The following is a 27,846-nucleotide window of genomic DNA, read 5'->3' on the forward strand; positions in this document are numbered from 1 at the left end:
ACCACCCATCTGCCCTCCAGCCTGGTAGCTACTTTGGAGCTTTGCCCAAGGGCACTGAAATTAAGCAGATCGAAATATTTTCAATAATGACTTTTCAAAACTGCATAATTTTAAGCACCATCTCATATTCAGCAAATGCCCTTCCCTTACAGATCCATCTGCTCAGGAAAGATGGCACAGGTGAGATTTCCATTCACAGAGAAAGAGTGATGGTAACCCTTGGGCCTTTCTAGCAGCAGCAGGCCACTTTGTATATTGGAATTTGGGGAACATTTTGATGGCTCAATGACACAGATGGATAATACAATTAAAAATTAAAAGCAGTATAGGGAAATACTATGAGAAGCTTTAGTTCAAAGCTGTTCGAAAATTCTAGCCTACTAAAAGTTAAATCAAGCCAGGACAATCTAACTTCTGCCAGGGCCTGCTGTCTTGGAAGAGACATTATGGCTCACCATTCAGGGCTTTAGACTCCAGCAAATCATACCTACTGCCCTCTAGAGCCTGATGGCAAGTGTAGCTAGCCCCTGTGAACCTAAGCGTCCCCCCTCCCAGGTCTGAGGAGCCCCCATGCTACCTTCCACAGGAGCAGCAGGGCTCTGCCCTCTCATTCTGGCCAGCTTGGGCCTGTCCTTGCTCTTCGGAGTTGTATGGAGATCACTGATGCAGCTCAGAGAGCAGGGTGCAGTCACCTCACACAATAACCCAAGCAGGCACACCGCCTTGCCCTTCTTTGCCAACCTCGTCATCACCCACCCTGGCCAGGGAGGGAGGAGGAACTGGTCAGGTTCTGTAGACCCTTAGGGTGATATGAGGGATTGGGAGAGGCCCACAGGTTCAGGAATCAGCCCACAAGTGCAAGTCTGGTCACTGCGAGTTTCTTGGGAAGAAGCCAACACTCATAGTAAGGCATGAAGAAAACTGCTGGGCAGAGACCCAAGGGAGGGCCATGGGGACCCAGGGATTGCTGGAGTGCTGGGATGACTAAGCGAGGAGTAGGGATCACAGAGTCCAGCTCCATAATTGGCAGAAGAGGAAACAGTAGCTCACACAGGGGAACACAATGAGCCCAAGTACAAGGAAGACTACTGGGGAGACGCCCCTTGAGAGGAGAGCTAGGCCTCTTGGGGGTGGGGAAGCTTTGAAGGGTCTGGCCAAAGTCAAGAACAAATGATGACTTCAGTGACGCAAAATTCAAGAACATCTTCATTGAACAATTGAAAAAACAGTGGCTCTAGGGCCCTCCCCCAGGGTACTCTGCTCTGAGGTCCTCTGCTCCTCCAGTCTCCATGTCTCCTCAGGACAGACAGAGGGGAGGAAGCAGCAGCCTCCAGAAGGGACTACCCTGGAAAGATCACTCACAGGAGCCACAGGGAGCCCAAGGAGACCAGCAGAATGTAGCCAGTGAGAAAGACTGGGCTCAGGAAGGCAGGTCTGGCCCCACTGACGAACCGCACGTCATTGACCTGCCTCTTGATCCAGTCAGTGAAGTGGGAGATGCTGGTGTAGATGCCTGGTAAGCGGCGCTGTCTGCAGATAAAGCTCCAGCTCATCACCCCCATTTGAATCCAGGTCTTGTTCACTTGGCAGACAAGGGAACCACCAGAGTTACTCTGTGGAGGGGAGGAAGGGAGGCATAAGGGAAGTAGCAAGAGGGTCTCCTCGCAGGTCCTGGATAAATAAACGTGCACCTTCCCGGGGCCATATTCTTAGCATGAGCTATATTAGACCAGTGTTATCCCTGATAATGAGGCATGGCTATGAACCTGCTCTACGATATGGAAGCACTGCACTGGAGACCAAGGTAAGGATCACACTGGCCTCTCTTCATTCTCCTGCTAACTCTCTGCCTGTAACTTCCTGGTTCCCTCCTCTGCCCTTCCTTTAAATCATGACGGGTCTCTAAAGTATTGCCATTTGGCTTGCTTCTTTCCTACAATCCTGCCTACAGAATAAGCTATTTGAAATGCAAACCTGCCTCTTCTCTTTTTGTGTAAAACAAGTGTGTGAATAAGAATAACATTTACAACAGCATACATCAAAAGGTAATGGCTGTTATTTCTGCTGATGGTGGGTTTATGATTTTTTTTTTAACTTTCTTACACTCTTATGTATCAATGAAAGTTTTATAAATCAGAAAAACAGATCATGCTCTTCCTCCTTTTCTCCCCCCCCCATAGATAGACAGAGTATAATAATGTAAACTAAGACTTACAAGACATTGCAAAATCTAATGAATAGTACATAAGACATGTAAGGAAAAAAAATAATAAAACTATATCTAACAACATAAAGGGGAGTTCCCTTCGTGGCTCAGTGGTTAATGAACCTGACTTAGATCCATGAGGATACGGGTTCAATCCCTGGCCTCACTCAGTGAGTCAGGGATCCAGCATTGCCGCGAGCTGTGGTGTAGGTTGCAGACGCAGCTCGGATCCTGCACTGCTGTGGCTGTGGTGTAGGCCGGTGGCTGTAGCTCTGATTTGACCCCTAGCCTGAGAACCTCCATATGCCACAGGTACAACCCTAAAAAGAAAATAAATAAATAAATAAATAAAGGAAAACGTATATTAATGTACAGATATACCATTGTTCTTAGATGAGGCAACTTAAAACAATGTAAAAATGTCAGTTCTCAGCATTCAGTTTCCTGCAGTATGGAAGTCTGGATTCCCCATCCCACCTTGCTGAAGATAACCAAACATGTGAGGTTTTTTTAAATTATCATTTTCAATGAATGGGTGAACTGTCAAGAAAATAAAGACTCCTCAGAGTCCAAAATCCAAGAGAGGGCTGAAACCCAGAGAGCTGCCAACAAAGCCCAGAAGATGTCTTGGGCCCTAAGGCGATTGGCCAAACTCAGTGAAGGTGAGCATGTGGCATATGCTCCAGAAAGCATCATGTCTGTGGGAAAGGAGATCTCTGTAGTAGAAGCAGGGAAACCGGTGGAGAAAAATGAAGTGGGACCTTACCATAACAAAACTCAAGAGGAAATAAAACTCTTAGTGTGAAAAGTTAGAAAGGTAAAGCTAATTTAAAACATAGAGCCAAGGAAGTTCCTGTTGTGGCTCAGCAGAAATGAACCCAACTAGTATCCTTGAGGATGCAGGTTTGATCCCTGGCCCCACTCAGTGGGTTAAGGATCCGGGGTTGCCGTGTGATGAAGTTTGCAGATGTGGGTCTAGCATTGCTCTGGCTGTGGTGTAGGCTGGCAGCTGCAGTTCCAATTCGACCCCTAGCCTGGGAACTTCCATAGGCTGCAGGTACGACCGTAAAAAAAATAATTAATTAATTAAAGTAAAATAAAGCAAAATGTAGGGCCAAGAGTTTATGACCTGGGATGAAGCATATGTTTTAAAGTAAGATGAAAACCTACAAACCAGGATTTCCATTGCGGCTCAGTGGGTTAAGGACCCAACATCTCTGTGAGGATGGGGGTTTTGACTCCTGGCCTGGCTCAGTGGGTTAAGGATCCAGTGTTGCCGTAAGCTGCAACAGAGGTTGCAGATGTGGCTCAGATCCAGTGTTGCCATGGCTGTGGTATAGGCCACAGCTGCAGCTCCGATTCAATCCCTGGGCTGGGAACTTCCATGTGCCACAAGTACGGCCATAAAAGAGAAGAATAAACAACAACAACAAAAACCACCTACAAACCTGAAAAGGGCAAATATGTTAGGCTTAATTACATCAAAATTAAGACTTCCTGTTCAGTGAGTTTTATTCAAATCTCATTGAGGATAGATAATGAATTGAGATAGGACATTTCCTCTAAAATCAACTACAAGTCAATATTTAGATATATATAGGGAAACCCTGAAAATAAACAAGTAGAGACAGAGAGTTGAGGAAGACCTAAGGGGTGAGGGATCACCCAGTCACTGGCTCCCAGTGTCCAGACCCCCATGCTCCAGGAGCACTAGAAGAGGGAGATGGAGTAGGGCTTGGTGAGGTTTAAGCCAAATCAATTTTTATATCGAGACTTATAATAAGACAAAGCACTTAAGAACTGAAAGTAACTGAAAATTATGGGCTCTGCCCAAAATGATGTTAAGAGAAGGCAGGAAGATTTGACATAGGACATGTGGGGGCAGTGACTTGGAAGAATAAAACTATTTAACATAGATTCTCTAATAAATTTAAATTCCTCAACAAACAAACACAGGAGGGGAATGTAGCACAATATCAATCCTGTAAATTAAACTACATATATAGCAACATTTGTATTTCAAAGATACAGACATCTTTAAAGACATGTATTAAACAGATTTCAGTAGGTGCCTTTTGTGAGGAGAGAAAATGGAAAATGAAGGCAAAACCCAAGCCAGTGATAATCAGGCCAGTGATGATAGTGTGAGGACCCTTACCTGAGAGATATGGTTGACTAGACTCTGGAAATCCAGAGAAAAAGAGAACTCAGGGCGGGGGGTAGAAAATAGGAGAGAGACAGATCCCATGTGGATATTTTCTTACCACAGTGAAATAAAACCAGGACCCAAAAACAAAATGTGAACCACCTCATCAGAGGAGAAGAAAGTAACTTTCAAAAATGGTAAAGTAAAAACAGAATTAAAACCTATAATTAGAGTGCAGAAGGATAATAATACTATACATTGCAAAGCCCATGGGATGTGGACCTGAATTGCACACAGAACAGCCTTGGTCTAAATGCTTTTAATATCAAACAAGAGAGAATAAAAATAAATTATTTGTTATTATCATCAATTATTTATCACTGCACATTCAGCTGAAGACACCTGAAAAGGAATTAATAAAGATAAAAAGGAAATGCCATGCATTAGAAAGCAGAAAAATGTTAGACTTGAGAAATAAAATCAATAACTTGTTCTTAAAACAACAACAACAGAATAAATAAGCACCTTGTAAGTCCTACCAAGGAAAAAAGTAAAAGAAAAGGAAAATGCAAATCCTTTGTGGTATGAGTAGAAAAGAGACTAGAATCACATCCAGGGGAAAAATACTTTCTCGTATCTGAAGATATTTATAACTTTCTGGATGAAATGAATAATTTCTAAGGAAATACAAATCATAAGTCCAATAATCATGGACAAAACAACTTAGAATATCGACCAAGAACTACACTTTCAGGAGTTCCTGGTATGGCACAGTGGTAACGAATCTAACTAATATTCATGCGGACGAGAGTTCGATCCCTGGCCTCACTCAGCGGGTTAAAGATCCATTGTTGCATGAGCTGCAATACAGGTTGCAGACAAGGCTCGGATCTGGTGTTGCTGTGGCGGTGGTGTAGGCCGGCAGCTGTAGCTCCAATTCGACTCCTAGCCTGAGAACTTCCATGCAGCACAGGTGTGGCCCTAAAAAGACAAAAAAAGGATCCAACTGTGGTGGCTCAGGTGGCTGCAGAGGCACGGGTTTGATCCCCAGTCTGGCCCAGTGGGTTAAAGGATCCAGCATTGCCATAGCTGCAGCTGGGATTCAATCCCTGGCCTAGGAACTTCCATATGCCATGGTTGTGGATCAGGAACCATGAGGATGTGGGTTCCATCCCTGGCCTCACTCAGTGGGTTAAGGACCCGGCATTGCCGTGAACTGTGGTGTAGGTCGTAGACGCAGCTCGGGTCAGGCTTTGCTTGGCTGTGGTGTAGGCCTGCAGCTGCAGCTCCAATTTGACCCCTAGCCTGGAAACTTCCATATGCCGTGGATGGGGCCCTAAAAAGCAAGCAAACAAACAAAAAACACCCAAAAAACTACTTCTTCAAAGGAAAAGTGTCAACTTCTATCCAGTGTTCAAGTTTATTTCAAATGTCCCAGAACACAGACTATGCTTTCAAGTGAAGCATAGTCCCAATTCTATAACTTGACAAAGAGAGTACCTTCCTCAATACACCTTAACTGGAGCCCAGCCTCACTGGAGGAAAGCAAAGCACAAAGGCTGCGTGGATCATGTCTCACAGGACTGGGCTGTACCTAACCTGTGTCTGGCTCAGAGCCCAGCACAAGGTATCTGTTGGATGAATAAATTAATTAAATACCTTCTAAAAAATATTATAAATCTGAATTGAATAGATGAATGAAACCAAAGCACATGTGGGTTCAATCCCTGGCCCAGCCCAGTGGGTTAAAGGATCTGGCATTGCCACAGCTATGGTGTAGGCCACAGCTGCAGCTCAGATTCAATTCCTGGCCCAGGAACTTCTATATTCTGAGGTGCAGCCATTAAAAAAAGAGAGAGAGAGAGAGAATATTTTGGAAAAAACCAAACTGCTCACAACAGGAGATATAAAACAAAACCTAGAAATTAAGTTCAGAAGCAACATGCAGTAACTATATAAAGAAAGCTATAAGCTCCTGCTCTACAGACATAAAGAAATAGAGCAAAATAGAGTCAAATTTCCCTAAATCAATCTATTAATTTCCACCAACATTTCCACATGATTTTTTTTTTCTTTTTATAGCCCCACCTGTAGCATATGAAAGTTCCTGGGCTAGGGGTAGAATCAGAGCTGCAGTTGAGGCCTGCGCCACAGCCACAGCAACACCGGATCTGAGTTGCATCTGCAACCTACGCCACAGCTTGCAGCAATGCCAGATCTCTCACCCACTGAGTGAGGCCAAGGAACAAACCCGCATCCTAATGGATACTATGTCAGGTTCTTAACCCACTGAGCCACAACAGAAACTCCAACTTTGTTTTTAATATCATACTAAAATTGTTCAATGAAAAATGGGGGGGATGAACACAAGGAGACTAAACCAAATGCTACTACAAATGAAACAACAATAAAATCACAGAAGAAATCAGAAAATATCTCAAGACAAAGATTGTTCAAATCAAATAAACATAGGAGGGCAGCCATACAAACTGTTTAAAAGAAGAATAATGGAGGACCTGCCTTACCAGATACAGAAAGGAATTATAGAGCTAAAAAAGAGTGGTGACATAGGAATGAGACTGCAAAAGGCAGAAATAGACCAAAATAAGATAGGAATGTAGAATATAATAAAGAGGGCATTTATAATCCATTGCCAGAAGACAAAAGTATTCAATAAAATTTGTTTACATAACTGGCTACATTTGGAGAAAAATAAAACTGGTTTCCTCTTTTACCCTTCCAGATGAATCAAAATTTAAATATTTAAAGAAAAGAATTAAGAACATGTATGAGTAAAGAATTTTATAATCTTAGGATGGGAAAGATATTTCTAACCACAGCACAAAAACTATAATCATCAAGGGAAATGAAGATAAATATGAACATAACAAAATTTTAATTAACTCTATGAGAAAAAAATCCATACCAAGAAAAAGTAAACAATGAACAAGTAGGGCAAAATATTACAAAGCATTTCACAAAGTGCTGAAACTTCCATCTCCCCAATTTTTTGATAGGTTTTTATTTTGAAACAATTTGAGACTTGCAGAAAAGCTGCAAGTATATTTTTACCATACTCAATAATTTAACGTTTAACCATATTTATTTTATCTTCTATTTATATACATACATGTGTGTATACACATATATTTATGAACTGCTTAAAATTAAGTTGAAAAAGACATGATATTCCTTTACCAGTAAATACAGTATATAATACCCAGAGTTTTTACAAATTAATAAAAAGAAAAGTAATCCAGCAGAAAAACAAGGGCAAAGGGCAGGGAAATATGTAAATAGTACATTGAACACAACAAGCATCTTAATTTGAACCCCCCTTGTCCCTTTAAAATGTATTTAAGGAGTAAGGTCTTTCCCTGATCCTGGGTGAAAACGCGGCAGAGTTAGAACATTTTGCTCACTGCGATTAATGTAATCATAATCACGATGATCACACTGTCACACAAACATCTCAGTTCAGAAATCAGAGTATCTGTCTTTATCCAGGCACTAATCACAAAGGTAAACTTGATTTAAAGTCAAAGTTCTCCCCACTGCTCTTTAGGGCTTTTGGCAAACAAGAGGCACGGGAAGAAGGAAGCAGGCTATGTTCTCTCCTCTCCCCTCCCTTCAGCTCTCCCTATCCCACCTGCTAGCCTCTCTTCTGAACCTACCAAGGTAAAGCAGGGGAGTAAGGAGGCAGGAGAACCAGCCTACCTCCCAAACATTTCCTGCTCTCTGTCAGGGGGAGATTTACAGCTGACTCTCCCTCAACCTCAGGGGGCATACATTATACTCTCTGAGTGATCCTGCTGAAACCCCTCCAAGGAGAACAAGTACTGCCAACCCAGGCCCCTTAGAGGGGCTACATTAAAAAAAAGAAATGCATCTACATGTTGAACAATTCTCACAGGAAACTAACTGGAAACTGGCAGAAGAACTCCTAAACAACTAAGGCTACAAGAAAGATTCCCATGTAACCAGGTAGGATGGGAGGAAAAAGCATAGGGTCAAGGACCTAGGCCCTTTGAAGGGGTCTAAAAGGAAAATAAAGACCACACAGTGGAATCTCACCTTAGGGCGTGAGTGAACTGAGCGACAGGCTGAGCGTCCCAGTCCTGGGGTCCCACACAGAGGACACAAGCCCTCTTGGCTGCTGGGAGAACCACTGGGACAGACAGGCTGGAGAAACCTAGACTTGACTCATGAGGAGTGTGCTGATGATAGTTTACCAACAGACAGGATAGAGAGATGTTTGCCCTAGTGGCCACTGCCTCACTGCCTCGAGCTGGGTGAACATCTCAGCCCTACTCACTCCATGTCATAGTTTGGCACAGGATCTAGGGCAGCTGAGACCTGGGAAAAGACTTGTGAGGCAGAGGTGGCACGGGGAGTCTATGGTGTGGGGTGGCAGCCGCCATTGTTGGTGTTTACTTGAACAGCGCCATAGAGGCAGCCTGGATCTCTGGTGGCAGTGCACCCACTTGAACCCCAGCAAGCAACACCACAATCCCCACTCACAGCCTAGAAAACACTCTGGTCCTGCCCACTCCACACCACAACATAGCACAAGATCTGGGACAACTAAAGGGGAAAAAACCCGACCTTGGGTTGTATCTGAGCAGAGCCCCAGAAGTCTACACGTACAGCACATCAGACCTCTGTAAGTGTACAAGCCCCACTTGATTTATCACTCCCCTCCTTTGGGGCAAAAGCAAGGGTGGAGGGAGAAGGAAAAACATACATTTAAAGGGAAAAGAGCCTGCTTGAGCCCAACCTTCAGGGATTCCACTCCAGCAACTTGGGAGCAGATCCCACCCCTGACAGTGCAACCACAGCCAGGGAGCAGAGAGTAAGACCTGCCTTACTCCCTACACAGGCTCTAGCCCCTCCAATACCAGCCACATCCTCTATCCAAGTGATAATGGTCAGCACACCATGAAGAAAGACATGGCTAGTGTCCACATCAGATCCAGCCCTCAAACCAAAGCCACTGGGCACATACAGTGTACATAGGGACACTGCCACATAAAAACACCCCTTCAAGACCACAAAAGATAACTGTTTCACCTAAATTCATCATCTATAGGAAAGGGAAAATCCCAATAGGAAAGGCAGATATATATTAAAGATTGAAGACCACTTTAACTAGCCAGTACATAGATTTAAAAAAAAATTGTAAGGGGGAGGAGGAGGGAGTGGGATGGATGGGGTGCTTGGGCTTAAGAGATGCAGACTATTGCCTTTGGAATGGATTAGCAATGAGATCCTGCTGTGTAGCACTGGGAACTACGTCTGGTCACTTATGATGGAGCATGATAATGTGAGAAAAAAGAATGTATACATGTATATGTAACTGGGTCACCATGCTGTACAGTAGAAAATTGACAGAACACTGTAAACCAACTATAATGGAAAAAAATAAAAATAATTATATAAAAAAATTGTAGAAGCAACTATAATTAAAATAAACAGTAAAAGGATAAGCATGAAGATATAAAATAGAACATCAAAAAACACAAAATGTAGGAGAGGGAAATAAAAAATGTTTATCTTTTAGAATGTGTCTGAACTTGAATGAACTTCAGTTTAAAGCAAGGAGATATAATTATGAGTCAATATATATAAACCCCATAGTAAACACAAATCAGAACCTTAAAATAGATACACAAAAACCAAAAAGAAGGGAATTTAAGCATACTATAAAAGAAAAATCATCCAGCCACAACAGGAAAAACAGAAGAAGAAAGGAACAAATAAGAACTACAAAAACAACTGGAAGACAAGAAATAAAACAACAAACTTGTCAAAAATGTCAATGGAGGAGTTCCCATCATGGTGTGGCAGAAACGAATCCAACTAGGAACCATGAGGTTTCAGGTTCAATCCCTGGCCTCACTCAGTGGGTTAAGGATCCAGTGGTGCCATGACCTGCAGTGTAGGTCACAGACACGGCTCAGATATGGCATTGCTGTGGCTCTGGTGTAGGCCTGCGGCTATAGCCCCGCTTGGACCCCTAGCCTAGGAACCTCCTTATGCCATGGGTGCAGCCCTAAAAAGACGAAAGACAAAAAAGAAATATCAATGGACTAAATGCTTTGATCAAAAGACACTGAGTGACTGACTGGATTTTTGAAAAAGGCTCTCTTTAGGCTGCCTACATAAGACTCATCAAAGTAGGTATAGGGTGAACATACCTCAACATAATAAAGGACATTTATGACAAACCCAGAGCCAACTAACATTCAACAGTGAAAAGCTGAAAGTCCTTCCACTAAATTCATCCTTGTCCATCCTTGTCATTTTTATTTAACATAGTATTGGAAGTCCCAGCCATAGTGATCAGACAAGAAAAAGAAATAAAAGGCATCCAAATTGAAAAAGAGGTAAAACTGTCACTTGCAGATGACATGAAACTCTATATAGAGAATTCTAAAGTCTCTGCCCAAAACTATGAGAATAAATGAATTCATTAAGTCTGCAGGATACAAGATTAATATATAGAAATCTGTTGTATTTATAAACAATAATAATGACATACATGAAAGACAGTAAAAAAAAAAAAAAAAAAAAAAAAAACCTATTTAAAATTGCATTGGAGTTTCCATCGTGGCGCAGTGGAAACGAATCCGACTAGGAACCATGAGATTGCTGGTTCCTTGTCGATCCCTGGCCTCACTCAGTGGGTTAAGGATCTGGTGTTGCCGTGAGCTGTGGTGTAGGTCACAGACGTGGTTCGGATCTGGCGTTGCTGTGGCTATGCTGTAGGCCAGCAGCAACAGCTCTGATTGGACCCCTAGCCTGAGAACCTCCATATGCCACGGGTGTAGCCCTAAAATAAATAAATAAATAAATAAATAAATAAATAAATAAATAAATAAATTTGCATCATAAATATCTAGGAATAATCTTAACCAAGGATTAAGTTTTTATTTACATGCTAAAAACTACAAAACACTGATGAAGGAAACTGAAGATGACTGAAAGAAATGGAGAAAGATCAAGATGGTGGAGCAGTAAGATGTAGTGCTCACCTTCTCCCACAAACACATCAAAAAAAGCCATCTACATGTAGAACAATTCACACAGAACATCTACTGAACGCTGGCAGAAGACCTTACACTTCCCAAAAGGGTAAAAATACCTCTACTAACTGGTAGAACAAAATAAAAGAGAGAGAGAGAGAAGGAATCAGGACCAGACTATCACATCTGAGAGGGAGCTATTAAAGAGGAAAGGAACCTACACTCTGGGAAGCCACCAAACCAACAGGGAAATCAGCTGAGACAGAGGGACCTCAAAGTCGTGGAGAAAAGCACAGCAGCTGGACTGAGGAGGGCAAAGCAGAGTGAGAGCCACACAGACCGTGCATACCACCACCCCCAGAAACCATACCTCAGGGGCTGCGCACTGAGACTCAGGCTCTGGAGGTCAGCTCCAGGGAGAGGACTAGGGTTGACTGTGTGGAGACAGCCTAAGGGGCTAGGGAGCAGTGTGCCATGGGCTGGGGAGTGGAGTGCCACAGCTGAGGGAACACAGGAGGAGGTCTGGGCCTGGAGGAGAAGCAAGGCGTCATTGTTGGGGAGGGCAAGAGGAGTAGAGCAGATCACCATAGGAATATCTTTCCCTGCATATGTGAGGACTCTTGTAGGGTGGGGCACCTCTGGCACAGGCTAGGGGTGGTGAAGTGTCACTCAACGCAGGCTAGAGACAACGGGACACCTCTTGTACTATGGGTGGCCAGGCACCTCTTGTGTGGGCTAAGGGCAGCAGGGGCCTAAGCACAATGCAGCACCTCTTGTGTGATCTACAGGCGGCAGGGGCAAACCATAGCAGTCATCTCAGACTTCAAAGGCACACCACCACTAGTGGTCTGTGAACAGGCTCCACCTGCAGCACCACTCACCTCAGAGGTCAGCAAAGAAGAGGGCTCTGCAACCAAGCACCACCCACTGTCGCTCTCACTCCCCTGGGAACAGACCTGCCCTGCTGCTACCACTGCCAAACGTTCCGGGCACCGCCTACATCTGCCTGATCATGCTCACTTTCCAGGGCCCTACAACTAGGAGCAGGCTGTGCTACCTTCCTGTAGGTCCTTGCCATGTTGAGGGCCCAGAAACCAGGCACTGGCTACTAGCCCTGCCCATTACCCCCGCCTCCCTGGAAGCACACACAGCACCCTAAGAATAAATAGTAATCCCTAACAAATATCCAGGGATGCTTGCACATATAAATAGTTCTCCAAGAATACAGAAGTTGTTCTCCCCAAACTCACAGAATAAGAAAAATAAAAGCAAAATGAAGAAGCTCAAGAACAATTCCCAGTAAAAAAAAACAGGAGAGGAGTTCCCGTCATGGCGCAGTGGTTAACGAATCCGACTAGGAACCATGAGGTTGTGGGTTCGATCCCTGCCCTTGCTCAGTGGGTTAACAGTCTGGCGTTGCCGTGAGCTGTGGTGTAGGTTGCAGACGCGGCTCGGATCTCGCGTTGCTGTGGCTCTGGCGTAGGCCGGAGACTACAGCTCCGATTGGGCCCCTAGCCTGGGAACCTCCATATGCTGCGGGAGTGGCCCAAGAAATAGCAAAAAGACAAAAAAAAAAAAAAAAAAAAAAAAAAAAAAAAAAGAACAGGAGAATTCTCTCAAAGGAGAAAACAATGAGGCAGGCTTCAGCAGTCTAACAGACACCGAGTTCAAAAAGGAGACAGTGAAAATACTGAAGGAATTAAGAGCGGATATGGGAGTTCCACATTGTGGCTCAGCAGAAACAAATCTGACTAGCATCCATGAAGATGCAGGTTTGATACCTGGCCTTGCTTAGTCGGTTAAGGATTCAGTGTTGCTGTGAGCTGTGGGGTAGGTTGCAGATGCAGCTCAGATCTAGTGTTGCTGTGGCTGTGGCATAAGCCAGTGGCTACAGCTGCGATTTGACCCCCTAGTGTGGGAAACTCCATACACCACAGGTGCAGCCCTAAAAAGACTTTAAAAAAAGAACGGATAAAAACAGTAATGCAGATTACTTTAGAAAGGAACTAGAAATATAAGGAGGAACCAAGAAAAATTAGAAAATTCATTTGCAGAGACTCAAACTGACTTAAAGGCACTGAAGAGCAGAATGAATAATGCAGAGGAACAAATTAGCGACTTGGAAGATAGAATAATGAAAATCACCCAATCAGGACAGCAGATAGAAAACCAAATGAAAAAAACATGAAAGCAATATAACAGATCTATGGGATAATATAAAGTGAGCAAATCTATACATATAGGGATTCCAGAAGTAGAAAAAAAAGAAAAGGGGACTGAAAATATATATGAAGAAATTATGGCTGAAAACGTTCCAAATCTAAAGGAAAGAGATATCAAGAATATCATTTAAAATAGAAGGAGAAATAGGAGTTCCCGTCGTGGCGCAGTGGTTAACAAATCCGACTAGGAACCATGAGGTTGCGGGTTCGGTCCCTGCCCTTGCTCAGTGGGTTAACGATCCGGCGTTGCCGTGAGCTGTGGTGTAGGCTGCAGATGCGGCTCGGATCCCGCGTTGCTGTGGCTCTGGTGTAGGCCGGTGGCTACAGCTCCGATTCGACCCCTAGCCTGGGAACCTCCATATGCCGCGGGAGCGGCCCAAGAAATAGCAAAAAAATAAAATAAAATAAAATAAAATAAAATAGAAGGAGAAATAAAGAATTTCTCTGACAAACAAAAACTAAAAGAGTATAGCAATACTAAACCTATTCTAAAAGAAATGCTGAAAGGGCTCCTCTAAATAAAAAAGAAGCACGAAGAAATAGGATGGAGGAAATCACAATTGGGAAAGCAATCACTTAAACAAGCCAGTATACAGATCTAAAAGGAAAAAAAATACCTACTGTAAAAGCTATAATAAACACAAGGAATAACAAAAGGACAAACATGAAGTTATTTAAAAAGGACTTTAAAATAATAAAATGTGGGGAAGGAAAGCAAGAAAATCTAGACTCTTTTTTTTTTTTTTAGAATGTGTTTGAGCCAATATGATTATCAGGCTAAAGAAAGCAGATATAGGAAGGGGTTAATATACTAAAAAAACAGGGCAACCGCAAATCAAAACCAAATATTACATTCACAACAACTAAAAAGAAGAGACCACAAGCATAAAATTAAAGGAAATCATCCAACCAAAAAAGAAAGGAACAAAGGAGAAACATAGAATCAACTGGAAAACCAGGTTTAAAATGGCAATAGGAGTTCCCGTCGTGGTGCAGTGGTTAACGAATCCGACTAGGAACCATGAGGTCGCGGGTTCGGTCCCTGCTCTTGCTCAGTGGGTTAACGACGATCCGGCGTTGCTGTGAGCTGTGGTGTAGGTTGCAGACGCGGCTCGGATCCCGCGTTGCTGTGGCTCTGGCGTAGGCCGGTGGCTACAGCTCCGATTCAACCCCTAGCCTGGGAACCTCCATATGCCGCGGAAGTGGCCCAAGAGATAGCAACAAAAACAACAACAACAACAAAAAGACAAAACAAAAAAAAATGGCAATAAATGCATATTTATCAATAATTACCTTAAATGGAGTTCCCATCGTGGCTCAGTGGAAAGGAATCTGACTAGGAACCATGAGGCTTCAGGTTCGATCCCTGGCTTTGCTCAGTGGGTTAAGGATCTGGCGTTGCTGTGAGCTGTGGTGTAGGTCACAGACACGGCTTGGACCTGGCATTGCTGTGGCTGTGGTATAGGCTGGCAGCTGCAGCTCTGATAGAACCCTAGCCTGGGAACCTCCATATGCCATGGGTGCGGTCCTCAAAAGACAAAAGACAAAAAAATAAATAAATAAATAAATAAATAATTACCCTAAATGTCAATGGACTAAATGCTCCAATCAAAAGACAGAGTGGCAGATTGCATAAAAAAACAAAAGCCTACAACATTCTGTCTACAAGAGGAGTGCTCACTGTGGCTCAGTGGAAACAAATCTGACTAGCATCCATGAGGATGCAGGTTTGATACCCGGTGTCACTCAGTGGGTTAAGGATCTGGCATTGCCATGAGCTGTGGTGTAGGTCAGAGATGTAGCTCAGATCCTGTGTTGCTGTAGCTGTGGTGTAGGCCAGTGGCTACAGCTCCAATTCGAACCCTAGGCTGGGAACCTCCATATGCTGCAGGTGTGGCCCTAAAAAGGCATATATATATATGCTGTCTACAAGAGACTCACCTTAGGGCAAAGGACACATATAAATTGAAAGGGAAGGGATGGAAAAAGATATTTCATGCGAATGGAAAAGACAGAAAAGCAGGAGTTGCAATACTCATATCAGACATAATAGACTCTAAAACAAAGGTCATAAAGAAAGTCAAAGAAGGACTCTATTTAATGATAAAAGGATCCATTTAAGAAGAGGATATTACATTAGCTCTGATGGTATAGTGGTGAGCACAGCTGCCTTCCAAGAAGAGGATATTACAATTGTCAATATATATGTCCCTAATACAGGAGCACCCAAGTACATACAACAAATACTAACAGACATAAAAGGAGAAATTGATGGGAATACAATAATAGTAAGAGACTTTAATACCCTACTCACATCAATGGACAGATCCTCCAGACATAATATCAATAAGCAACAGAGGTCAATAGAATAGTTGACACAATAGATGACTCAATAGAATAGTTAGACTTAATTGACATTTTCAAGACATTACATCCAAAAAAATCAGAACGTACATTCTTTTCAGGTGCACATGAACATTCTCAAGGACTGACCGTGTACTGGGGCACAAAACTGACCTCAAATTTAAGAGTATACAAATTATTTCAAGTATCTTTTCTGACCACAATGGCATGAAACTAGAAATCAACCACAGGAAAAGAAATGAGAAAAAACTGACTACATGGAGACTAAACAACATACTACTAAAAAACTAATGTGTCAACAAGAAAATCAAAAGGAAAATTAAAAAATACCTCCAGACAAATGATAATGAAAACACAACCATTCAAAATCTATGGGATGCTGCAAAAGCAGTTCTTAGAGAGAAGTTCACAATGATACAGGCCTTCCTCAGAAAAGAAGAAAAATCTCAAATCAACAATTTACACCACCACCTAAAAGAATTAGAAAAAGAAGAACAAACAAAACCTAAAGTCAGCAGAAGGAAGGAAATCATAAAGATCAGAGAGGAAATCAATAAGAAGAGATTCAAAAAACAATAGAAAAAACACATGAGGTTCCTGTCATGGCTCAGTGGTTAACGAATCCGACTAGGAACCATGAGGTTGTGGGTTCGATCCCTGGTCTTGTTCAGTGGGTTAAGGATCCGGCGTTGCTGTGAGCTGTGGTGTAGGTCGCCGATGTGACTCAGATCCTGCGTTGCTGTGGCTCTGGTATAGGCCAGCAGCTACAGCTCTGATTAGATCCCTGGCCTGGGAACCTCCATGTGCCACAGGAGCCAGCCCTAGAAAAGGCAAAAAAAAAGACAAAAAAAAATTTCAAAAAACAATAGAAAAGAAATCAATAAAACCAAGAGCTGAGATGGTTAACAAAATTGACAAGGCTCTGTTCAGACTCATCAAGAAGAGGAGAGAAAGAACTCAAATAAACAAAATAAGTGAAAAAGGAGAAATCTCATCAGATACTGCAGAAATACAAACAATAAAAATAAAAACCATAAGAGAATACTATGAACGATTATACGCCAACAAATTTGACAACCTAGAAGAGATGGACAACTTTCTAGAGACTTACAGCCCACCAAAACTGAACCAAGAAGAAATATACCAACTGAACAGACCAATCACTAGAAATGAAATTGTATATGTAATAAAACATTGCCTACAAACAAAAGACCAGGACCAGATGGCTTCACAGGCGAATTCTACAAAACATACAAAGAAGAACTTAAACCCATCCTTCTTAAACTTTTCCAAAAGGTTGAAGAAGAAGGAACACTCCCAAAGACAGTCTGTGAAGCCACCATCACCCTCATACCAAAACCAGACAAAGATACTACCAAAAAGGAAAATTATAGGCCAATATCATTGATTAACATAGATGCAAAAATTCTCAACAATACCTTAGCCAACTGAGGCCAGCAACATATAGAAAAGATCATACACTGTGACCAAGTGGGATTCATCCCAGTTTCATCAGGATGGTTCGACATACACAAATCAATCAATTTCATACACCACATTAACAAAAGAAAAGTCAACAACCACATGATCATCTCAAGAGATGCAGAAAAAGCATTTGACGAAGTCCAACATCCATTCATATGATAGAAACTCTTACCAAAGTGGGTATAGAAGGAACATACCTTAACATAATAAAAGCCATTTATGAAAAACCCACGGCCAGTATAATACTCAATGGAGAAAAGTTCAAAGCCTTACCACTAAAATCTGGAACAAGACAAGGATGCCCACTCTCACCACTCTTATTCAACATATTATTGGAAGTCCTAGCCACAGCATTCCAATAAACAAAAGAAATAAAAGGTATCCTTGAGCGTGATGATTTCAAGGAGGGTTGAGATGGGGTCTCTTATTCACCATTCCATTCCCTGGCCCTGGTGGTTCCTGATGAGTATTTGCTGAATATGTGAATCTATTATGGGTGGTTTGGATTTTCTTCTCTGTAATCTTCTGTATATTCCAAAATCTCTATTATTTCATGTGTACTTGTATCATTGCAATGTTAAATTTTTTTAAAGTTTATTTTATTAGAGTATAGCTGATTTTCAGTGTTGTTTAATGTTTTAATTTATAATTTTAATTTTATTAATATTATTTTATATTATATTAATTTAAAATAAATTCATTAAAATAATTTTTAATCTAAAAAAAAGAAAAGAAATAAAAGGTATCCAAATTGGAAGAGAAGAGGTAAAACTGTCACTGTATGCAAAAAGTTTTGTCCAGATATATGCCCAAGAGTGGGATTGCTGGGTTATTGCTGGGTTTACAGACAAAATTTCCACTGAAAAAGATATATGCACTCCTATGTTCATTGCAGCACTATTCACAATAGCGAAGACATTGAAACAACCTAAATGCCCACTGACAGATTAAGATGATGTGGAGATTGTGTGTGTGTGTATTAGGCGTGTGTGTGTGGGTGTGTGTGGGTGTGGGTGTGTGTGTGTGTATTAGGCTCCCTCTCCCTCCCCTTCCCCTTGGCAAGCACAAATCTGTTCTCCAATTCCATGAGTTTCTTTTCTGTAGATGGATTCATTTGTGCTGTATATTCGATACCAGATATAAGTGATATCATATGATATTTGTCTTTCTCTTTCAGACTTACTTCACTTAGCAAGAGTGTCTCTAGTTCCATCCACGTTGCTGCAAAGGGCCTTAGTTTGTTCTTTTTTATGGTTGAGTAGTATTCCATTGTGTATATATACCACATCTTCTTAATCCAATCATCTGTCAGGGACATTTAGGTTGTTTCCATGTCTTGGCTATTGTGAATAGTGCTGCAATGAACATGCGGGTGCAATGAAATCTTGCTGTATAGCATTGAGAACTATGTCCAGTCACTTATGATGGAGCATGATAATGTGAGAAAAAAGAATGTATACATGTATGCATAACTGGGTCACCTTGCTGTTCAGTAGAAAATTGACAGAACATTGTAAACCAGGTATAATGGAAAAAATAAAAATCATTATAAATGAAAAAAATAATAAATTAAAAAAAATAATAATGAAGTGTGCCAAAGCTGGATAAAACAAATACTGTAATGAAGATGCAAAATAACAAAAGAAAAAATAAATGGAAAGATATCCTGTGTTCTTGGATTTCAAAAGTAGTATTATTAAAATAGCCATACTACTCAAAGAAACCTATAGTCTTAATACAATTCCTATCAAAATACCCAGGATATTTTTCACAGAACCAGAATAAATAATCCCAAAATTTATATGAAACCACAAAAGACCATGAATTGCCAAGGCATTCCTGAAGAAAATAAGAACAAAACTGGAGATACAACTCTCCCAAACTTCCGGCTATACTACATAGCTACAGCAATCAAAACAGCATGGCACTGGCACAGAAGATGGACGCATAGATCAATGGAACAGAACAGAGCCAGAAGTAAACCCAGAAACCTATAATCAATTAGCCTACAACAAAGGAGGCAAGAATACACAATGGAGTAAACACTCTTCAACAAGTGGTCCTTGGAAAACTGGACAGCAACGTGTAAAACAATGAAATTAGAACAGTTCCCCCACAAACATAAAAGAATAACTCAAAATGGTTTAAAGGCCCAAATATAAGACATGATATCATAAAATTCCTAGAATAGGCAAAACACTATTTGACACAAATCACAGCGAGTGTTTTCTTGGATCAGTCACCTAAGTCAAAAGAAATAAAATGAAAAATAAATGAATGGAACCTAGTTAAACACTTTTGTACAGCAAAGGAAACCAATGACATAACAAAAAGACAACCTATGGAATGGGAGAAAATATTTGCAAATGATGTGACTGACAAAGAGTTAATATCTAAAATATACAAACAGCTCATACAACTCAATATCCAAAAAAAAAAAAAAAAATAGTCTGAGAGTTTGCATTGTAGCTCAGTGGATTACAAACCTGAATAGTATCCATGAGGATATGGGCTCGATCTCTGATCTTGCTCATTGGGTTAAGGATCCAGCCTTGCCATGAGCTATGGTATAGGTCACAGATGCAGCTTGGATCCAGCATTGCTGTGACTGTGGCATAGGCTGGCAGCTGCGGCTCGGATTCGACACCTAGCCTGGGAACTTCCACATGCCACAGATGTGGCCCTAAAAAAAATTTGGAAAAAAAATGTAGTCAAATCAAAATGGGCAGAAGACCTGAACAGACATTTTCCCAAAGCAGACCTATGGCCAACAGGCACATGAAGAGATGTTCAACATTGCTAATCATTAAAAAAAAACTGCAGGAGTTCCCGTCGTGGCGCAGTGGTTAACGAATCCGACTAGGAACCATGAGGTTGCGGGTTCGGTCCCTGCCCTTGCTCAGTGGGTTAACGATCCGGCGTTGCCGTGAGCTGTGGTGTAGGTTGCAGACGCGGCTCGGATACTGCGTTGCTGTGGCTCTGGCGTAGGCCAGTGGCTACAGCTCCGATTAGACCCCTAGCCTGGGAACCTCCATATGCCGCGGGAGCGGCCCAAAGAAATAGCAAAAAGACAAAAAAAAAAAAAAAAAAAAAAAAACTGCAAATCAGGAGTTCTCATTGTGACTCAGCAGAAAACAAATTTGACTATCATCCATGAGGATGCAGGTTTGACCTCTGGCCTTGCTCAGTGGGTTAAGGATCCAACCTTTCCGTGAGCTGTGGTGGAGGTCGCAGGTGCCATTTGAATCTGGTGTTGCTTTGGTTGTGGTGTGGGCCAGCGGCTACAGCTCCAATTCTACCCTTAGCCTGGGAACCTCCATATGCTGTGGATGCGGCCCTAAAAAAAAGACAAAAAAAAAAACCACATTGAGGTATCACCTCATGCCTGTCAGAATGACTATCATCAAAAAAATTTACAGGAGAGTTCCCATCATGGTGCAGGGGAAACGTATCCAACTAGGAACCATGGGGTTGAGGGTTCAATTCCTGGCCTCACTTAGTGGGTTAAGGATCTGCTATTGACATGAGCTGTGGTGCATGTCGCAGACATGGCTCAGATCTGATGTGGCTGTGGCATAGGCTGGCGGCCACAGCTCTGATTGGACCCTTAGCCTAGGAACTTCCATATGCCATGGGTGCGGCCCTCAAAAGCAAAAAAAAAAAAAAAAAAAAAAAAAAAGGAATGAAATATTACCATTTGCAGCAACATGATGGACCTAGAGAATATAATACTTAGTGAAATAAGTCAGAGAAAGCAAATGCTATATCATTTATGTATGGAATCTTAAAAATAATAAAGTAAATGTATATACAAAACAGAAACAGAGTCACAGATATAGAAAATTTGGGTTACCAAAGGGAAAGAAAAAAGGAACAAATAAGGGGTATGGAATTAACAGATACAAATTACCATACATAAAATATATGAGCAACAAGGATATACTGTATAGCACATATAATTAAATTCATTAACTTATAATTACCTAAAATAGAATATATCTGCAAAAATACTGAAACTATTTCACAATAAATTAACTATATATACTTCAATTTTAAAAAAACACAAAAATACTTGTATTAAACATGAACAAAAACATTAAGGTGTTTAACACAAGAAATCAGCCCCTGTGGATACAGAAATTTGATTTATGAGGAAGTGGTGACAGCCAGTACAGAAAATGTTTTTTTCACTGAATGGCACTGGGGCAATTGGTAGTCCATCTGCAGAAATAAATAAAAATAGAACCCTTATTTACACCATTCACAAAATGAATGCATGTGGATTCAAGATATAAATGCGGAAAGCAAAATTTCCAAACTCTCAGGAAAAAGAAAACATAGGAAGATGACCTTATTACCTCAGGAATAGGAAGGATTTTTTTTAAAAGGGAAAATGGAAATATGCTTGACTAAAATCTAAATTGCTGTTCAGCAAAAGCCAATATGCACAAAATAGCTTCAAAAACTCAAAGAAAATATTTGCTACATACACAATGAACATAAAATCAATACCCAAAATATACAAATAAAAAGGCAAACAACAGAAAAATGTGCGAAATATCAGAACAAGAGATTCACAGAAGAATCATGAATAGTGAATAAACATATGAAAGGATACACAATTGCACTAATAACTGGCAAATATACATGCAACCACAATGGTATATTATTTTTCATCCATCCACCATAGTTATTCTATCAGAATGGAAAACATTTTACAGTCTGACAATATCAAAAGTTGGCAAGGATATGGAGCAATGGAATTCTCAAACACTACTGTAAGAATATAGATTAATACAATCACTTTGGAAAATAATTTGGCTATGACTATTAAAGACGAAAGTATGTGCAGCCTATGACACACCAGTTCCTTGCACGATGCACCATGTTGAGAAATTCTGGAACATGTAAACAGGGAAATGTATGCAAGAATATTCAGAGCAGCAGAGTATGTGATATGAAAAATTAGAAGCTACCTCAGTGTTTATAAATGAGAGAATGAAGAAATTGTAGCATATTCATAAAAGAGAATATCATAGATAGAGCTGTTAGTTAAGGAATTAGAGCAGCATATATCAGTATGGATAAATCTCAAAAACAATGTTGACTAGAAGATACAAGAAGCAGAAGCTTGTTTACAGAATGGTGCCATTTATGCAAAATTGGTTCTGCCACTACCTAGCCCAGATCTGGGCATGTGACTAGTGTTCAGAAGTGTTCAAATAACCTGAGAAGTACTGCCATTATTAGCTATCATTGTGGACATGAGCAAAAAGTAACTTCACCCTTACTTTACAGATTGGGAAAGTGAAGCCCAGGGAAAGGAGATTTTCAAAACGTCTCCCAGTGTCATGTGGAAAGGAAAGCATGACCCCTGAAAGTTGCCTTTGCCCGAGCCCAGACATGGCGCACCTGACAGGTATCTGTGCCCCACTGTGCGCTGGCACATATCATGTCACTCCCAATAAGCTTCTTCTGGTCCTTCAAGAAGAGGAACTTGTACTGTTCATTGCAGATCTTATTGTTTACAATCCTGACAGCCACCTCCTGAAGCCTGTAGGAGGGTTTTGAGGTCACTGAAAAGAGAGAGATCCTGCTTCATCATCCCTTCAACTCTTTGTCACATCTCCATTTGAAGCGGGTCAGTTTTGCAATGTGGGAGGTAGGGCCATTTTCTGGGATAGTTATTTATAAAGGCCCCAACACATAGTCTGACATTTGAAAAAGCCCAAGCTCATTGAAAAGTCTAATCAAAAGTCTCTCAAGGGGCTCAGACCGACATCTAGGCACTGAATAAGGCCAAAAGGGAATACTCCAATAATTCAGGTTCTATGAGGGTGAGTGGCTGAGCACTGCTCCATGGCTATCTGCCAATGTAGCAAGACTCTAGAGCCCAAAGTGAGCCACCCCCTGGAGGGCAGGCACCCACAAAGTCTCCTCGTCTCTAGGACCTCAAGGGAACAAGTGTATATAATGGCTGCCCAATGCCTAGGTACCTCCTGAGACCATGGACCTTGTGGACCTGCAGCCAGGGAATCCCATTAATAGCCAAAGATTAATTTCCTTCCAGGCTGCAAAGTGAGAACTTGACATTGGATTTAACTTTGGGAACCTAAGCCCATATATGCCATGTATGTCTTTCATATTGGGCACTGCGTATATCTTCCCATCAATAGATAACAGGACATGTGCAGCACATGTAAGTGTTCAGGAAATGTTTGCTGATGGAGGGAATGAGTGAATAAAGGACTGGATGGAGAAGCATGTGGTGGAGTTGTGTTCTGAAGAGACAAGTACCTTGGGACCTCTCTTACCTTGAGTATCAGTTTGTCCCCACCCAATCACCCAGCACATGGATCCAAGAGATGGCTTGAGTTTAGGGCTAGGTAGACAGACAGGCTGGATGAGGGGGGACCAGGAGATGGGGTCCTTGAGCTTCAGGAGGGCAATGTCCTGGGATATGAGGTTGATGAAATCCTCATGAATCCTGACGCGAGTGACCGAGAGCTCAGTGCCATTTTCTGAGAGCTGTTGAATTCCCATCTTCACAGAATATGATCTGGGGTCCTTGGATCTGCAGGGCCATGGGTAGGAGGCAGATCACCAGCAATGAGGTCAAATGTGGAGTCTTGGAGAGACTCAGGCTGAGCACAGGGCTATGCAACCAGGCCCCTACTCCCACATCCCCAGATTCAACAGGGCCTCCCAGGCCAGAAAGGAAAGCCCCTGAGACCAGCTGGCCACCCCGACTGACCTCTCTAAGCAGTGTGCAGCTGTAACGACCCACTGGTGGTGGATGAGGGAGCCGCTGCAAATGTTCATGCCCAGGAATAGGATACTCACCTGCCATGGCCATTTGCCTACCTCCACTAGTTTCCCCTTGACATTCTTGCAGGAGATTTGAGACTGACCACAGGCCTGGAACCAGGACCCTTAGGAAAAAGGTAGAGACTCTCAGGTAGCAAAGGGCAGCCCTCAGACTTCTGGCCGTCACAAGCAACTACTGCCACATGCACATGGGCTTTTCCCACCATCCCTGAAATGGCAATCAAAGACCCAGAAACAGCAGGGGCCCCACGTTATAAAGAGAGCCTCCAAACAATGGGGACCAGACAACCCCTCCAAGGCTTGTTACAGTCCATCAACCCAGGATTCTTCCCTTCCCCTTCCCCCTTGTTCATGCAAGCAGATGGTTAGGGGAGTGAAGAAGAGAGAATCAGAGGGGTGCAGTCAAGCATTAAGTGATGGTGCACAATGAGCAGTGCTGCTAATTCAGCTGTAGCCAGAAAGCAATGGGTAGTAACATCATACTATACAACTCTAGTGCCCCCTTCAAAGACCAGCCCTGGAGGTGCACTCTCTGTGACCATACCAGGCAGTGAGGAGAGATTTTTGCCAATTCCCTCCCTGCCTCTCACCGGCCCCAACTGCAGGAGTGGGAGGAACTGGATATGAGATTGAGATTTTGAGCTGGACCATCCTGGACTGGTATTTAATAACTGAACATCATTTAGGACAGGAAAGGAGAAATTTACAGCAAAGGTTGGCAATCAAAAGTAAAGACAAATAAAAAGGGTTCTTAAGTATAGCCTGCAGTCAAGTTTAGGCTGTCAATAAGTTGTAACATGTGGTCATGGAATTTCTCATACAGGCAAATTTGGACATGTATTTATACTTCTCAAGCAGACATGGTTCCAGAAAGGGTTTCCCTTAGCAGTTCAGCAAGCAATGCCAACCAGAGCTTCAGGACTCAGCAGCAGCAACCAAGGCTTGTACCTGCCTGGGGGTGGGGGATCCATGATGGTGGTGGAGGGGGTACAACAATAAACAGACTAGGCTAATAACCTATTGTGACTCATATACATAAGCAGAAATATCTATTGGTTCCTGCCTCATAGAAATCCCTCAGAGGGTCTCAAAACACTGATGTTTGGGCTTTTTCTATTATGTTCCAGGGCTCCTGGTTCTACTATCACTTTTGGATGGCTGGTTCTCTTGCCACACACATCCGTGGCTGATCACCTTTACCTTCAATGAGTGGCTGGCCACAGGGATCCACAGGAACCCACACAAGCCCCAACGTCTCCATGGAGTTATATTGGCCTTGACCTCTCATTGCTCCATTCTTGCCAATGTCTCTGTCCAGTGGCTTGCTGTCTCCCCCAAGGGGGAGCCACACTTCCACTGCTTCTCATACACTGTGGTGGGTTTATAACTACCTTGTTCCAGATTACAAACTGCCCCAATCTAGACAAAAAGAGGAAAGAAGGGGCTTCCAGAGCCTTTCCCTTCCCTCTCTCACATAGCTGAAGCCCTGGGGAGCCAGGGGCCCAAAGAATGAATTTTGCCACTTAAAAAGTGATGATTCCAGGAAGCAAGGCTGGGCTTTACCTCCATGCTGCACATCCACAGTGGGCAACCCAGTTTCAGAGAACAGCACCCCTCAGAATTCACATCCAGGACAAGGTTGACGCCAATCTCCTTCTCCAAAACCTTGTGCAAGATTTGCAGGACTCAGCCTGGAGATGGCAGCACCAGGTGCCAGCATCAAGAACAGCAGCTGAATCTGGGGAGGTCATGATGGATCATTTGGGGACTTGCGGTGTTGCACATCAACCTGTGTTATAGGCACAGGGACACTATTCCATACACAGGGGACACTCAGTGGCTCAGATTCCACTGCAGACCACCTCTAATTCTTGGAATCTCAAAGTCCAAGCACTCCCACTCACAAATTGTGCTCTGATGCCACTGCCTGCGCTCATGTGTGGCAATGGGAACCCCTATATTGGCTCATGACCTCTGTCCCTACAGGGTTACAGGCCCCCACCCCCACATCATCACAGACAGAGCAGTCAGCTACGAGCAGCAGTGTACATCCTCATCATCCCCAAATGTCACAGATACCTGAGGGCATCAGAGTAGGCAGGCTCTCGTTCACTCACTCACTCAACAAGGCACTGGTCGGCGAAAGGGAGTCACACACTGAAGGGAAAGGAATATCCCTAAGTCAGGGGACACACCCCTACTAACAGATGTCACACCAGCATGTTTTCTGCCAAGTGGCACAATGAGCAGCTGGCAGGTGACCTGAACCAGAGCTGCCACCACAAGATTACATGTGGTTAGTTAGGGTGGGAGCCCAGATACCTTCTGTCACATGAGGCCCCAAAGAGTCTACTGGAAACTGGTATTGAATCCTGATTCCACAGCACTTAGTTCTACAGGCCTTGGGTTCCTATTATGAAATGGGAGTGCTGATAAGGCCCACCTCATGGGGTGTTGAGACATAAGACATGTACATGATGCCTTATGTGAGTGAGCAGTCACCCATATATCACATTGTCCTCATCACAAGTCCCAGTTGTCCTAAATTGTGCTTCCCAAACAAGCTCACCCATTCCATGGATATTAGTTTCCATTTTTAATAAGACTCTTTCCTCATGTTCATGGTCACCTGCAAATGGGAACTGCCTCAACACTGGGACCACAGGCTTAGCACACCATGCAGTCTGGTGATGATGTGCTCATCAAGAATGAGCAAATGGGAGTTCCTATTGTGGCTCAGTGGTTAACGAACCCGACTAGTATCCATGAGGAAGCGGGTTCAATCCCTGGCCTTGCTCAGTGGGTTAAGGATCCGGTGTTGTGGTGACCTGTGGTGTATGTAGGTCAAATCATGGCTCGGGTCCCGCATTGCTATGGCTGTGGTGTAGGCCAGCGGCCACAACTCCAATTAGACCCCTAGCCTGGAACCTCCATATGCCGCAGTTGCAGCCCTAAAAAGAGAGAGAGAGAGAGAGAGAAAGAAAGAGAGAAAGAGAGAAAGAAAGAGAGAAAGAAAGAAAGAAAGAAAGAAAGAAAGAAAGAAAGAAAGAAAAGAAAAGAAAAGAAAAGAAAAGAAAAGAAAAGAAAAGAAAAGAAAAGAAAAGAAAAGAAAAGAAAAGAAAAGAAAAGAAAGAAGAAATGGAGGCCCTTCAGGCATGAGGACAGCTGACATAGGTGTAGGCCAGCGGCAACAACTCCAATTAGACCCCTAGCCTGGAACCTCCATATGCCGCAGTTGCAGCCCTAAAAAGAAGAAAGAAAGAAAGACAGAAAGAAAGAAAGAAAGACAGACAGACAGACAGAAAGAAAGAAAGAACAAATGGAGGCCCTTCAGGCATGAGGACAGCTGACATGGGTACCCAGGTAAAACAGAGCCCTCCTGCCTCTCTTCCATGCTACCAAAGGCCTACCCTCAAGATAGAAATTATTTTCAGCTCTGGCCGAAGGGAATGGAGGTGTGAGGCCCTGAAGATCTCCTGGTCCACATGCCATGGCAAACAGGTGCACAGTCCTCTCTCATCCTCATAATGGGACTTGGGGGCAGGGTGGGGCAGGATATCTCCACTGTGT

General features: G+C 42.6%; 1 protein-coding gene across 4 annotated transcripts; it reads right to left on the reverse strand.

The window, feature by feature from the left end:
- Positions 1–1,188: 1,188 nt before the first annotated feature.
- Positions 1,189–27,846, reverse strand: PRSS46 (Putative serine protease 46). 4 transcript variants are annotated; one of them, XM_084988373.1, is made up of 6 exons: positions 26,356–26,433; positions 25,840–26,014; positions 24,313–24,380; positions 23,763–24,022; positions 22,861–23,024; positions 1,189–1,613 (listed from the first exon to the last, which is right to left on the reverse strand). In XM_084988373.1, the coding sequence occupies exons 4-6, from the start codon at positions 23,989–23,991 to the stop codon at positions 1,359–1,361; spliced, it is 648 nt and encodes a 215-aa protein (XP_084844499.1). In that variant the 5' UTR covers positions 23,992–24,022; positions 24,313–24,380; positions 25,840–26,014; positions 26,356–26,433; the 3' UTR covers positions 1,189–1,358. The 4 variants fall into 4 exon arrangements, with proteins under 4 accessions (XP_084844499.1, XP_084844498.1, XP_084844497.1 ...); XM_084988372.1 differs by having other exon boundaries at positions 24,203–24,380; XM_084988371.1 differs by lacking the exons at positions 25,840–26,014; positions 26,356–26,433 and adding an exon at positions 27,687–27,846 and having other exon boundaries at positions 24,203–24,380.

The sequence above is a fragment of the Sus scrofa genome, chromosome 13 (assembly GCF_054392235.1).
Source record: "Sus scrofa isolate SSC_HxYL_T2T_F1_AM1 chromosome 13, Sscrofa_HxYL_maternal_Yorkshire_Landrace_v2.0, whole genome shotgun sequence".
Lineage (NCBI taxonomy): Eukaryota > Metazoa > Chordata > Mammalia > Artiodactyla > Suidae > Sus > Sus scrofa.

Coding starts and splice junctions, on each gene's coding strand:
- PRSS46 (XM_084988371.1), bottom strand. CDS start 27,768: ATGGCATGTGGACCAGGAGATCTTCAGGGCCTCACACCTCCATTCCCT. Junction 24,381..27,686: donor AAATAATTTCTATCTTGAGG/GTAGGCCTTTGG, acceptor CTTTTTCCTAAG/GGTCCTGGTTCCAGGCCTGT. Junction 24,023..24,202: donor GCTGCACACTGCTTAGAGAG/GTCAGTCGGGGT, acceptor ATGGCCCTGCAG/ATCCAAGGACCCCAGATCAT.